Below are 13068 nucleotides of genomic sequence, written 5' to 3'. Positions count from 1 at the left end.
GGTGTTTTCTACTCCAAACTGGAATTTGGGTATGCTACACGAAATGTAGCGTTTTCAGGATTTAATAAATATATCCCAAGAGTATATAGCGTGGCCCTGACCGTTTGGCTCAGTGGATGGAGCATCAGTCTGCCAACCGAAGGGTCCCAGGTTCGATTCCGGTCAAGGGCATGTACCTGGGTTGCGGGCACATCCCCAGTAGGGAGTGTGCAGGAGGCAGCTGATCGATGTTTCTCTCTCATCGATGTTTCTAACTCTCTATCCCTCTCCCTTCCTCTCTGTAAAAAATCAATAAAATATATTTTAAAAATAAAAAAAGTATATAGCGTGATGAAAAATGTAACAAGTTTACTTTAAACACATTTTTCCTTAGCTTTTGTTTATTCATTTTCAGCGAGAGATCAATTTGTTGTTCCACTTATTTATGCGTTCGGTGTCTGATTCTTTTTTTTTTTTTTTTTTTTAAATATATATTTTATTGATTTTTTACAGAGAGGAAGGGAGAGGGATAGAGAGCCAGAAACATCGATGCGAGAGAAACATGGATCAGCTGCCTCCTGCACACCCCCCACTGGGGATGTGCCCGCAACCAATGTACATGCCCTTGACCGGAATCGAACCTGGGACCCCTCAGTCCGCAGGCCGACGCTCTATCCACTGAGCCAAACCGGTTTCGGCTCGGTGTCTGATTCTTGTATGTGTCCTGACTGAACCCACAAGCTTGGTGTATCAGGACGATGTAACAAGTTTACTTGTAACACGTTTATTAACAAGCAAGATCAGGAAGAACTATGTAAACATACTCTCCCCAATGCAGTGCACTTGGCTCTGCGTTTTTGTTCAGAAGCTGAAGGGACTGAAGGGGGTGGACAGACTGTGTGTCCACGTATCTGGATGTCTGTCCGCTGTGTGCACTGAAACAGCACAAGTCGCTGCGGGCAACCACGGAGCACGGGCCTGCCTCCTTCCCCCTCTTTCCGGCTCTAGCCTCTGCTGATCAGGAGCTTAGGGACTGGGCCGTTGTAGAAGCCGCAGCGGCCATGGAGACGCACTGTGGCCGGTTGCGTCTCCATGGTTGCTCGGCCGGTTAGGGCGTCCTCCGATCCGCCCAGGTCGCGGGTTCCATCCCGTCAGGGCGCAGACACGAAGCAACCTTTAGCAATCTCTCTCCGAACTTCGCCACCACAGGTCCCGCGCTCCGCCTGCAGGGTCAACGCCTTCCGGACACGCTCAGCCTCCTCGGCGCGCTCCACCTTCCCGGCCAAATCTAGACGTCAGCCTCGGGCGTCAGGGCCGCTCTAGCCGGCCCTTTTCTATGGTGTCCGCTGGGGGCGCTCTAGCCCGCGCAGGAGCCGGCGAGACGCGGTGCCGGCCTTTCTAGGCTGCGGGGGACCGCGGTGGCGCCTCGCTGGTCGTGCGGTCGGCGATGGGGTTCTTGCGCAAAGCGCTCATCTCAGTCGCGGTACTGGGTGCGTGGGCTGGCGTGGGCTCCGCACTCTTTGTCTTCGTGACCCCGGGAGAGGAGCGGGTTCAGGCGATACTGAAGGTGGGAGCAATGGGAAAAGCGAGGTGGGGGGGTGGGCAGGCGGCGTAAGCCCTGCACTTGGGGCCGGAACTGCGAACCTCTCTCCCGCAGGAGATGCCAGGGCAGGACTTACGGAGCCGGGAAGAGGCGGCCAGGACCAAGCAGTTAGTGATGGCCGCTCTGCAGGAGGCAGCTGCCACGCAGGAGAATGTGACCTGGAGGAAGAACTGGCAGAGTGGCGGCGGCGGCGGCGGGAAGTCAGCGTGAGCCGGGACCTGCACCCGTGGGCGCGGGGAGCTCCGCTCCGGCACAGGAGTGGGAGGCGGCCTTTCTCTTCCAGGGACCTGGCGGGGAGCCCGGCCTGGGGGAGCTGCCGCCGGGTGAGCACTTCCCCCCAAACCCTGCACTGACTGCGCGTCCGTGTCCTTCTCGCGGGGCCGGCGCCATCGGATGTGGAGAACTGAAGGAACCAGTAAATAACGTTCCTCCGTCCAGAAAGTGAGCCGTGAGGTGTGACCTGTAAATGTCTCCTGTTGTGGGGGTCGGTTCTGTGGGCTGGGATGGCCGCAGACCCCAGTGCCCCGCTTCCCATGGGAGGCCGAAGCCCAATAGGCACAGCGATCACGTTTTCAAAACCCAAGTCGGGTCATGTGCGTTTGAGGGTACTTTTGGGGATAACCGAGCGACATTCTTGAAATCAGAACTGCCCTGGGAAACCTTGTAGCAGCAGCTGCCCAGGGGACACTGGGTTCCTGTCGTGAGGTTGGAGATGCGCTCCTAGCACTTCGCATGTGCCCGACGTCTCCGTGGCCGTTAGCCTTGGGAGCCCGTTTGCTTGCAGTGAAAGCGTGTTTTGAGTCAGACTGATTCACCTCCAGCACGTTACGCGGTTCCTCCGAGCCTCAATACTGCTCTGTGAAAGGTGACACTGACCTTAAGGGCGTCATAAGAATAATTTAGAGAAGTGTAGTGCCTGGCAGAGCAGCCTCAGTGAACAGTGGGGTTTCCCCTCGGGGTTTCACTGTAGTTTTCAGTCTGAGTCCAGCCACGGGATCTACTGGACGTGAGGTGCAGCCCCAGCCAAGTCTATCGCTTGGCACCCCTTTGGTCCTTCCAGGAGAAAAGGCTGCTTTTATCACACAGACTTGGCCAGGACACGAAACACGTTGAGGTGTAAACCCAGATATGAGCATTGGTGCCGTTTCCAGCTGCTGGATGACGTCAAACTGAACACAGGTCATGTATGACCTTTAGTTTAATTGTGGCCCTTTCCCAGCCTGGGGTTGAGGGGAAAGTCGGCGGCTGTTTGAGGGAACACTAGGGTCAGGTGCTCGTGGCTGTGAGGCAGGTTCCGATAAAGGGGCTTGGCACCCAGAGGTGGGCTCCATACGTGTGTCCAGGGTCTGTAACCAGGTGCCTGTGTCAGCTTGGGCACGTTATGTGCTTTAGTGTCCGAGTCTCTAAAATGGGTAATTGTACCTACTCCTAGGGAATAATAGTACCTTCGTATCTCAGTTAATACTTGTAAAATACCTCCAAGGTCACTAATGTTCCTCAATGTTTCGGAATGGCCACATAAAAAATTACCCTTTTAGTAGCTAGTAATTACTGGGGACTTATTTGGTGCCAGATACTGTGCTAAAGCACCTTTTACTGACATTATGTAATCCCCACAACAACTCCAATCCACATGTACTGTCATCCCTGTTTCACTAAAGAAGTGAACTAGGCTTAAAAACCAAGGCGCGTGGCTAATAAGGAATCCAGGCTTACGCACCACCTTACCCATAGGAGCAAAGGTGCTACCCACGGTCCTCTCCACCCCCAAGCAAGTCCCCCCTCAACTTGCCCAGCAACTAATCAGACCCAGAGATCAGAAACGAGTCTCTGTTGGAAATGTAGGGTGAATGGCCTCTGCTCTAAAAGCACTCCCTTCAGTCTTCCTCTGTCTCAGTTGACTCCCTCCCAGTGATTCAGGAAGGAGTCGGGCACATAGAGAACTCAGAGGGGCTATTTATTAGGAAAGAGATGTCAGTGCTTTATCAAAGATGAAGAGGTCAGACAGGAGGTGGGATAAAGGCCTCTCAGCTGGGACATTTCTTGGCCACAATGAGGACAGCAGAAGGCACAAGTCCTGAAGACGAAGGAAGGAAACAGATTTAAACCACACGCACCCACTTTTTGTCTCCCAAATTCCTGGCCTCACACCTTCCCCTCAGAGTCCCTTCTCTCGGCATCCCTTCCTTCTCGGGCATGTCCCCTGTCACACCCAAGTCCTGCTTCAGGTCCCACCCGTCATACCCAGCTCCTGCAGAGGCCGCTCCATGTCGGCCTCTGAGAAGGCACGCCGGGGGAAGCCACTAAGCAGCTGCACAGGGTCCTGGTCCCCGCCAGGCTCCTCCCCACGGTGGAGCTCCACGTAGAGCCTCACAGCTGCCAGCTGTTCCCGCGCCCGGAACGTCTGGGTCAGCGAGGTCCCGTCTGGCAGCCGGACCTGGGGGCAGGTGGAAGCCACAGCACAGCGAGTGTCAACTGAGGAGGGGACCCAGGAAGGAAAAGAAGAGCAAAGCGGGGTCCTCCTCCCTCTCAGATGGAAGCGGAATCATTACCACTAAAAGCACCTCCTGAACAATCACTTGGGTCTGCTCTGCTAAACGAGAGAGAGACAGACTCCTTGCTCCCTCACAACTTAAGATTCCACAACACTACCTGGAAAAATACCTCATAAATGAGTAAATGTCAGCTCCACAAACAGCTGTGAAATAAAGCCAATGGAAGCGGGAACGAGCAGGGAGGTAACTGCTGAGTAAGAGGGAGGTATGGATTTAAATGAGACTGGGCAAGTGAAATTCGATATTATTCCTAAGAGCAGAGAAGGTAGGATTTCAAAAGTCACTTACAAAGAAGGGAGAAGTTTGGCAAAGGAAACGAAACTGAAAAAAGCTCTGGGCCCTAGCTTGTTTGGCCCAAGGGATAGAGCTTCGACCCTCGGACTGACAGGGCTCGGGTTCGATTCTGGTCAAGAGCACGTACCTCGGTTGCAGGCTCGATCCCTGGCCCTGGCTGGGACTCCTGCAAGAGGCAACCAATGGATGTCTCTCACACTGATGTCTCTCTCTCTGTCTATCCTCCTTCACTCTCTCTCAAAATCAATGGGAAACCCTCAGGTGAGGATTAACAAACAAACGAAGCTCTGGGCAAGGGGCGCTAAAGGCCAACCCGGGTCCCAGGAGCAAGAAGAATCCGAATCAGTACCTGGATGCGGCACTGGTCATATTCCCGCTTGCTGGGAGGCTCCTGGCTGGGAGAGGAGGGGACCGAGCCCGGCTGGGCGGGTGCAGACGGCTGAGAGCTGACACTGCCGCCATACTGGAGGAGGAAGCAAAGCACCATCAGGCACTCCCCAGGCAGGAGGAACACTGTGAGCCCCGCCTTTCCCGCTGAAGCAGGAAATGGGGTTTCTCAGCCTCATCCACTTAATCCCTGTGTCTCCCGATCACCCACCTTCTTGGCTCTCTCTGCTTTGTCTCTTTCAATCTTTTCCCGGACTCTTTGCCTGGAATGCAGACAGGAAGGAAGTAGGTCAGGCATCGACACAGCAAATATTGATCCCTTTCTCAGCTCTTACCCAACATGCCCACCTGGCTGCCAGCTCTTCGGCCTTTTCCCTCCTGCGCTCCTCCGCGGCCCGGCGCATCTCATCTTCCTGGAGCCGCTGCCTGGCCGCTGACAACTCTTGCCCTTGTCTCCGGCGCTGCCGTTCCCGTTCCAACGCCTCCCGCTCTTCTCTTTCCTCACGCTCCCGCTGTTTCTGGGCCACCAGCTCCAACATCCTGTATTGCAAAAAGGAAAGAGCTTGAGGGAAATGACCGTGGAGTGGAAAGGTGAGTTTATAACAAGGGACTCCCAAACCACAAATCCGTGAGCGTGTCCCAAAACAAAAGGGAGATGCCGAGAAAGGACAGGGCATGTGGCAAGTTCGAGACACTCTGATCAGACTGTACCCTGGGGGGGGAGAGGTGCAAGGTGACCCTCACATGCAGGATCGTTCCTGACACTATACCTCTTAGTCTGCTCCTGTCTTTCCTCTTCACTCAAAATGAGTTTGCCTTCTTCCGCGGGGGACCCAGGTCCTACAAACAAGCAATCGGTATTACCCCGGCCATCCTCCTCGGGCCCCTCCAGAGTCACACCGCGCCCCTCGGTCAGGACCTTCGGGGCCACCCTGCTCCGAGGAGGTGGGTTCCCGTCCCAGGACATGTCCGAGGGGGGTCGCCAGCGGCTCGTCCACATCGGGGTCGTCTTCGTGCTCCATCAGCCTGGCAGAGAGAGTCGGCAGGGAGGTCGACACTGAGGCTGCCCTCCCAGAGCCCCGTCCCTGCCCCGGGGTGGGCGCTCACCAGTCCATCGCGGCCTCGATGCCCTGGTTCCCTGTGAGGGCCAGAGCCTTCTCCCTGGGGGCAGAAACACCGTGATAGCGCCCGCGAGCCATGGTGACGGTCAGGCTGGGGCGCGGAGCCTGAGGCCAGGCGGGGGGAAGGCCGGACACGCCCGCGACCCCCGCGGGCCGAGGCTAGAGGGGCTCCCTTACGCGCGTCCCCTGGGGAAGCCCATCTCGATGAGACTCTCCAGAGCCGTCAGCTCCGCCATGACGCCGCCAACGCCGCCTCCGCGGGGACCTGGGGGGACGAGAGAGGGGGCGGGGGTTAGTGAGGGGCGCTCCCGGCCCGTGGAGAAGCCCGCCCCCCACGGACGGCCCCAGCCAGGCGTTCGCTCCCTCACCCGACTCTGGATCCGCCGCGGACACTGCCGAGAAGAAAGCGGAGGGGAAGTGGAAGTGCCCGGATCTGTTTGGGTCACGTGGCGGCGGACGTGGACGGGGGCCGCCGAGAGTCAGAAAGCACAAGCCTGACCCTTCCGCCAGGACCGCGCGGAGGAGGTGGGGGTGGGGACATCTCGCGAGAGTCGCGGGGAGCGAAGCGGCACCTAAACAAATCCCCGCGCCTGACCGCGGTGGGGAAGGGGGTGCGGCCCAGACACCCGTGGGCGGACCTGAACGGGCTCACGAAATGGTCCCTTGGGCAGCCGGTTGGGAAGTGATTGGCACTCTTTATGCGGAGCCCTGGCCACGTGCATACTGTCTGACCCGCTCGTCTCTCCGGGGAATGGAGCCGGCCTCCGCCCGCCTGCCAAAGGGATCTTTGCAAAACACAGCATCTTACCCTGTCATCACCTCCCTGCCTGAAAACTCCATGACATGCCAATCCCTTAGGACAGCGATCTTCAGGCACACCGGGATGCCCCAGGAATTTTTAAAACGACACTACCTGACTAGTCAGGGGCGCTGACTCTTTTCCCTTAGGTTGTCAAATTAAAAAATGACATCAGCCAACACCACAACAGCGTCCAGTGTGAATGAATCAAAGTGATATCTTTTTGGGGGGAGGGTCAGATCTGCAAAAAAACGTAATTTTTGGTGTGCTGCGGAATTTTGGTAATTAGTGTATGTGTGCCATGAGATGAAAAAGGTGGGAAATCGCCGACTTAGGAGGAAACGTAGGCTGGCTTCCTCCCGCCAGCCCTTTTTTGTTCGCGTCCCATCTGTAAGGTGAGGAGGACTTAGCCCTGTCTTAGGTGCATGGCGAGACTGAATTGTGTAAATGTGAGCAGTTCGCAGGTGCAGGTTCCCACTGGTTGAGGGTAACTTGTGCTTATCGCAAAACAAACCCTCTCCGTCCTCTGGGTCTTTGCACTGCCAGACGCCCTGCCTCCTGTGGGCTTGGTCAACGCCGCCCAGTCAGTTCTTTGGACTGGACTCTGGGTTTGCTTTTACCTTTTATTTACTTGAATTTTTGTGAGTTTGAGCCAAACTGATGACATGAAGCAAAATTTCTAATGCTCCCTGGGTTTGCTTTCTAAGGGAAGCCTGCTTTGTCTATCCCAGCTCCAATAATTACCCCATTAAGCATTTATATCCCTGCTGTGTAGTCCTTGTGGATTACTTAGCCCCACTACCTAGGCTATTAAGAGGCAGAGTAACAATAAGTTGATATTGATAATATATGCACTAGAGACTTCAGATGATTAATGCATAGTTAATCATCACAACAATCCGTATGATACAAGTACCATTATTAGTCACAGGAAACAGACAGAAAGATGAGATAATGTATCTGAGGTCACAAAGCTGGTACTACGTAGCAGAGCTAGGATTCAAACCCTAGTGCATTTAGCGAACGCAGTGTGCGTTCACTGAACCGCTATGTTATGTTCTCTCTCCATGGTGGAGTGAAGCGCATCAGCTTTGGAGTCAGGATTCCTAACTTGAGCCCAAACCCTAACTCAGCTCACTCCATGTAGCTTCAAACCACTTAGAACCTAAACTTTCTCATCCGTAAAAAGGTGATACCATCTCTTGGAATGATCACAAAGATTGAGAATGCATGCAATCTTCCCTTTTTATTGAATTTATTGGGGTGACACTAGTTAACAAAAGTATACAGGTTTCAGCTGCACAATTCCACAACACATCATCTGTATACTGTATTGTGTAAACATGTCTTTGATAATTAAATAGTTGGCCCTCATTATTTGTAAACTAGAGGCCCGGTGCACAAAATTTGTGTATTGGTAGGGTCCCTAGGCCTGGCCGATGATCAGGGCTGATGGGGGGGGGGAGGGGGGGCCTTCTGGCTGCCAGCCTGGGCCTTCCTTCATTCCACACCACCCCCTGGTGGTCAGCGCATGTCATAGCGAGTGATCGAACAACCAGTCTCTCAGTGGAACTTCTGAGGGGACACTTTGCATATTAGCCTTTTATATAGATAGATAAGTACTGAGGATGCAATAAGCAAAAAAGGCACTGAATAGTGATAAGTGGCCCTGGCCCATGCCCAGGTTGCTGGAAGCCTGCAGGAGGCAGCCAACCAGTGATTCTCATCATTGATGTTTCTTTTTTTTTTAAGGAGCAGAGGGCTGAGCAGCATTTCCTGTGGAGAAGGATGGGAGAGAGGGCCCTTCTTTTTTTTTTTTAAATATATTTTATTGATATTTTACAGAGAGGAAGGGAGAGGGATAGAAAGTCAGAAACATCGATGAGAGAGAAACATCGATCAGCCGCCTCCTGCACACCCCCCACTGGGGATGTGCCCGCAACCAAGGCACATGACCTTGACCGGAATCGAACCCGGGACCCTTGAGTCCACAGGCCGACGCTCTATCCACTGAGCCAAACCGGCTTCGGCGAGAGGGCCCTTCTTGATGCCCACCATGGAGGGATGTCTTGAAGAGGAGGGCAGGGTGGTGTCATCCTAAGAGGGAATGACACCAGAGGCAAAGAGCACAATGAAGAGGATGATGATAAAAACAATCACACAGATGAGGACAATCATCTTCACGTTCTTCCACCAGAACTTCCGAGCCACCTTCTGCGATGTTTTCTTGAAGTGCCCAGATGTGGCTTCCAGATCCTCTGTCTTGTTGCGAAGATGGTCCAAGCCTTCTCCTCGGGCCAGGATCCGCTCCACATTCTGGGTCATAATAGTCTTGACTCCCTCCACCTCACTCTGCAGGTTCTGCACTCGATCATTTCCTTCACCTCCACTGGCCTCCTCCATGTCTCAGCAGCTCAGGCCAGTCAGCAGCCGAACTCGCTTAGTCTGTCTCCTCCGAGGGCGGCCCTGAGTTCACTTCCTGCTCCAACTTTCAGCCCGCACCCCCCCTCCCCACCTGACAGCCCAAGCTTATCATCATTGATGTTTCTATCTCTCCCTCTCCCTTCCTCTCTGAAAGCAATAAAAATATGTATTTAAAAAAGAGTGATAAGTGTATTGTAGGTAATAACTATCTCCTAAATTTATTCTAAAGGTCCAATAATAAAAGAGTGATTAAGTTGTATGGCTTACCTCTTTTTAAAAAAAAAAAATATTTTATTGATATTTTACAGAGAGGAAGGGAGAGGGATAGAGAGCCAGAAACATCGATCAGCTGCCTCCTGCACACCTCCCACCAGGGATGTGCCCGCAACCAATGTACATGCCCTTGACCGGAATCGAACCCGGGACCCCTGAGTCCGCAGGCCGACGCTCTATCCACTGAGCCAAACCGGTTTCGGCTGGCTTGCCTCTTTGACCTACTTCCAGGTAAGTACCCTACAGAAATACACACACAATGTGAGGATGCACAAACAAGGATGTCCGTAGCAAAAACTGGAGACAACTTAAATGTTCCAACCAAGAGCGATGGCTGCTGTTGGTTAAGGAGAACCCTCCGATGGAAAACTATGACTCCTTTAACATAACTAAGGAGGCTATGAGTTACCAGGAACATTGTCCACAAGAAACAAAGTGAAAAAGAGAAAATGCACTGGCCTGGCCGGGTAGCTCAGTTGGTGAGAGCTTCGTCCCACTATGCCTGGTCAGGGCACGTATAAGAATCAACCAAGAATGCATAAGTAAGTGGAACCTCGAGTCAATGTTTTTCTTTCTCTCTCCCGTCTTCTCTCTCTCAAATCAATTTTTAAAAAGCCCTGTCTGGTGTGGCTGGAGTGTTCCATGCACCAAGAGGTCACCAGTTAGAATCCCGGTCAGGGCACACGCCTGGGTTGTGGGCTCAATCCCCAATAAGAGGTGTGCAGGAGACAGCTGACCAATGTTTCTCTCTCATCAATGTTTCTCTCTCTCCCTCCCTCCTCTCTCTCTCTAAAATCAATTAAAAAATAAGTAGCTTTAAAAAAACGAAAAAAGAGAAAATAATTGTATTACATAAAGACCTGCTCTGCTACAAGCAATAGTGTCTTGAGGAGGAGGGGAACTTTGACTTTATACTCTCCAGTATTACGTGAAGTTTGTATGTGTTACTTTTATGATTTTTAAAAATGTTATAAGACCTTCAAATCTTACTTCTGACTTCTGGCAGAAAAAAAAAGTTGTAAGACCAATATAAGTGAGGATTATACTCTTTAGCAACAAACGACTTTTCTACATCCAATTCACTTAGAAATAAATTCAAAATTATGTATACTACTCTAAAGAACAGGTGTGTGGATAGGGAGTTGAAAAGGATTATGAAAATGAAATGTTTTCCTTTAACGTTGTTACAGGGGGTACACAATAAGCAAGTTGGGGGAAGAGGAAAGCCCTTGGTATTATATTATTATTTATTATTATTATTTTAACTGGCAAGCTCGGCCCACACAGCGGCTTGAGCTGTCCCTCTGCCCCCACGTCAGTCATGTACCTCCACCTGCCAGACACGGGCGGAGCACGAGGTGTGCGCAAGCTCGGTGGCTAAACAAAAGGCAGGAGATGTGGTCTCAGGCCCCAAACTTCCACCCTGCAGCAGCTTATTCTCAAAGCCCCGCCGAAGCCCCCCTTAGTGGCAAAGCCCTTCCAGGGGTGCATGGCAGGGGTTGCTAAGCAACGCCAACAAGGCCAAAGGTGGCCCTGGCCTGCCGTGTAAGGCCCATGAACTAAGAATGGATTTTACATGTTTACAAATGGTGGCATTTGTTATTATGAGTACCTACATAATATCTTCGATTTTATCCTCTGGAACCGCAAAACCGAAGTTATTTGCCATCTGACCCTTTAAGAAAGGACCCGCTCTTTCCACTCCTTCCCCAACCTCAGCCAGAATAGACAGTCTGGAAACCGCGCGGGGGGTCGGGGGGGAAGCTCCGGGGCGCGGGCTCCGGGGGCAGCAGCGGCCCGCACCTCCTCGGGGAGCTCGGGCTCAGTTCGCCCGGCGGGGGCTCCGCGGGGGCCCGATGCCCGCGGCTGCCTCGGAGCCCGCCTCGGGGGCGGCGGCGCGGGGCCGGCGGGGGCAGCCGCAGCGCTCGCGCAGCCAGAAGTGCCAGGCCAGGGCGCCGCAGCTCAGCAGGGCCAGCGCCGCGCCCACCCCCACGGCCGCGTGGACCAGGCTCAGGGGCCGCGGGGGCACGACCACCCGACCGCACGGCCCCAAGGCAGGGCCGCCCGCGGAGCCCTCGGAGGCCTGGCCGCCCGCCCCGGGCCCGGGCGCGCCGCTCTCTCCCGCCGCGTTAGCCGCCACCACGCACACGACATAAGCGCCCCCGGGCTTCAGCCCCTTCAGTTCCGCTCGGCGGACGGTGGCGTTGAAGGGGCCGCTCCTCTGGGGGGGCCCGCCGCCCTCCCACAGCAGCAGCCAGTACCGGTGGACCGGGGAGGAGGGGGCGCACCAGCGCACCTCGGCGCTGCCGACCTCAGCCACCACGTGCACGTCCCCCAGGCGCGGCGGCAAGGGCGGCTGCGCGGGGCTGGAGAGCCCGGGGCACAGGCAGGCCGTCGGGCCCGCGCTCTGCAGCTCTCTGCACGGGACCTGCAGGTGGCGGCAGCGGTCATAGTCGCAGAGGACGGCCGGCCCAGGTGTCCGCGGGGCCTCCTCTTCCTCCTCCTCTCCTAAGGCTTGGGGGGCCCAGGGCTGCGCTCGGGGAACCCAGGAGAAGGCGACGGCCAGGAGCAGCCACAGGAGGCAGGGCGGGCCGGGCATGGAGCCTGGAAGGGAAGGGCTGGGTCAGGAAAGGCTGCTGGGCCCCCATGCCATCCAGGCTCCCCTCAACAAACCCTGGGGACTAGGAACACCACTGGGGGCCGAGAGAACAAAAGGGGAGGGAATGAGACAGACGCACTAATTTGTCACCCCATTTCTGAACAGCCTATGTGCTTGATTTCGGGCAAAAAAATAAAATGTGGTCGGACGGGAGACAGCTGGGGGACCAGCAAGGTGGGAAGTACTAGAAACAGTTAATGAATGAACCAAGTGCTCGGGGGCCAGGAGGGGGAGAACAGGAGGAAGTACTGACTCAGCCTGGGAAAGAAGGGGGCCGCATCGCGCCCCAGCTTGCTGCCCAGAGAAAAGATCTACGTAAAACACGTATCAGCCAAGGACACATGCAAGCACCAGAGCTGAGAAGGAAGCGAGAGATGGAACAGCGGGGGGAAGGGAGACCCACGCCCCACCTGTCACGGGAGTCCGGGTCCCTGCCTGTCCCCCACCTACCGGCTCCCGCTCCTCCTGGCCCACCGCAGCCCCTCACCGGTGCGCAGGCCTTGACGCAGCAGGAATCGGTGACCAGACCTCAGTGGACGCCAGGCCCGGGGTCTCCAGGAACACAGGCTGCGCAGTCAGGTCTCGTGTGTTCAATTTCAGTGTCGTTTTTACACCCTCTGGCTGTGAGGTCACTGCCGAGCCCCCCTTCCCCTGCCCTCCTTTCCTGGTGAGTACCAAGAAGAGGGCTGGTCCCTGCAGAGGGCCTGAGTCACAGGGCCCGGGGGTGGGGGGAGCCACATGCGTGCTTGCAGCTGGAGGCTAGGATGCCTGGGTTCTGAAAGGGACTGGAATGTGGGAAGCAGCCAGCAGCTGAGAAGCCGGAGGCTGAAGTCGTGCCAGGGATGAGGGACACGGGAGGGGGCCACCTGGCTGGTATCAGGGAGGAAAACAGATGTGGACGGCATGTGGCCTGGGCTACCAAATGCTGTTTCAGTAGAAATCATACCACATCCATGGCTGTCATTTCCTGTCTT

General features: G+C 54.9%; 4 protein-coding genes across 4 annotated transcripts; 1 reads left to right on the top strand and 3 right to left on the bottom strand.

Moving 5' to 3' along the window:
- The first annotated feature begins 756 nt into the window (after nucleotides 1-756).
- Nucleotides 757-3258, top strand: UQCC3 (ubiquinol-cytochrome c reductase complex assembly factor 3). Its single transcript, XM_080688165.1, has 2 exons — nucleotides 757-1546; nucleotides 1637-3258. The coding sequence occupies exons 1-2, from the start codon at nucleotides 1427-1429 to the stop codon at nucleotides 1790-1792; spliced, it is 276 nt and encodes a 91-aa protein (XP_080544291.1). The 5' UTR covers nucleotides 757-1426; the 3' UTR covers nucleotides 1793-3258.
- A 260-nt stretch (nucleotides 3259-3518) lies between these two features.
- UBXN1 (UBX domain protein 1) lies at nucleotides 3519-6402 on the bottom strand. Its single transcript, XM_080688164.1, has 10 exons — nucleotides 6308-6402; nucleotides 6117-6204; nucleotides 5926-5979; nucleotides 5738-5844; nucleotides 5589-5658; nucleotides 5167-5358; nucleotides 5030-5081; nucleotides 4781-4894; nucleotides 3827-4019; nucleotides 3519-3659 (listed from the first exon to the last, which is right to left on the bottom strand). Exons 2-10 carry the CDS (start codon nucleotides 6173-6175, stop codon nucleotides 3610-3612), a joined length of 891 nt encoding a protein of 296 aa, XP_080544290.1. The 5' UTR covers nucleotides 6176-6204; nucleotides 6308-6402; the 3' UTR covers nucleotides 3519-3609.
- A 2413-nt stretch (nucleotides 6403-8815) lies between these two features.
- LOC308257954 (vesicle-associated membrane protein 8-like) lies at nucleotides 8816-9198 on the bottom strand. Its single transcript, XM_080688163.1, has one exon. It carries the CDS (start codon nucleotides 9139-9141, stop codon nucleotides 8836-8838), a length of 306 nt encoding a protein of 101 aa, XP_080544289.1. The 5' UTR covers nucleotides 9142-9198; the 3' UTR covers nucleotides 8816-8835.
- A 2059-nt stretch (nucleotides 9199-11257) lies between these two features.
- On the bottom strand, nucleotides 11258-12669 carry LRRN4CL (LRRN4 C-terminal like; the record flags this gene model as incomplete). Its single annotated transcript, XM_080640755.1, has 2 exons — nucleotides 12582-12669; nucleotides 11258-12039 (listed from the first exon to the last, which is right to left on the bottom strand). The coding sequence occupies exon 2, from the start codon at nucleotides 12032-12034 to the stop codon at nucleotides 11258-11260; it is 777 nt and encodes a 258-aa protein (XP_080496881.1). The 5' UTR covers nucleotides 12035-12039; nucleotides 12582-12669.
- Between the last annotated feature and the right edge of the window lie 399 nt (nucleotides 12670-13068).

Source organism: Plecotus auritus, assembly GCF_963455305.1.
Source record: "Plecotus auritus genome assembly, chromosome: 9".
Lineage (NCBI taxonomy): Eukaryota > Metazoa > Chordata > Mammalia > Chiroptera > Vespertilionidae > Plecotus > Plecotus auritus.
This window is presented reverse-complemented; position numbering and strand designations above follow the sequence as displayed.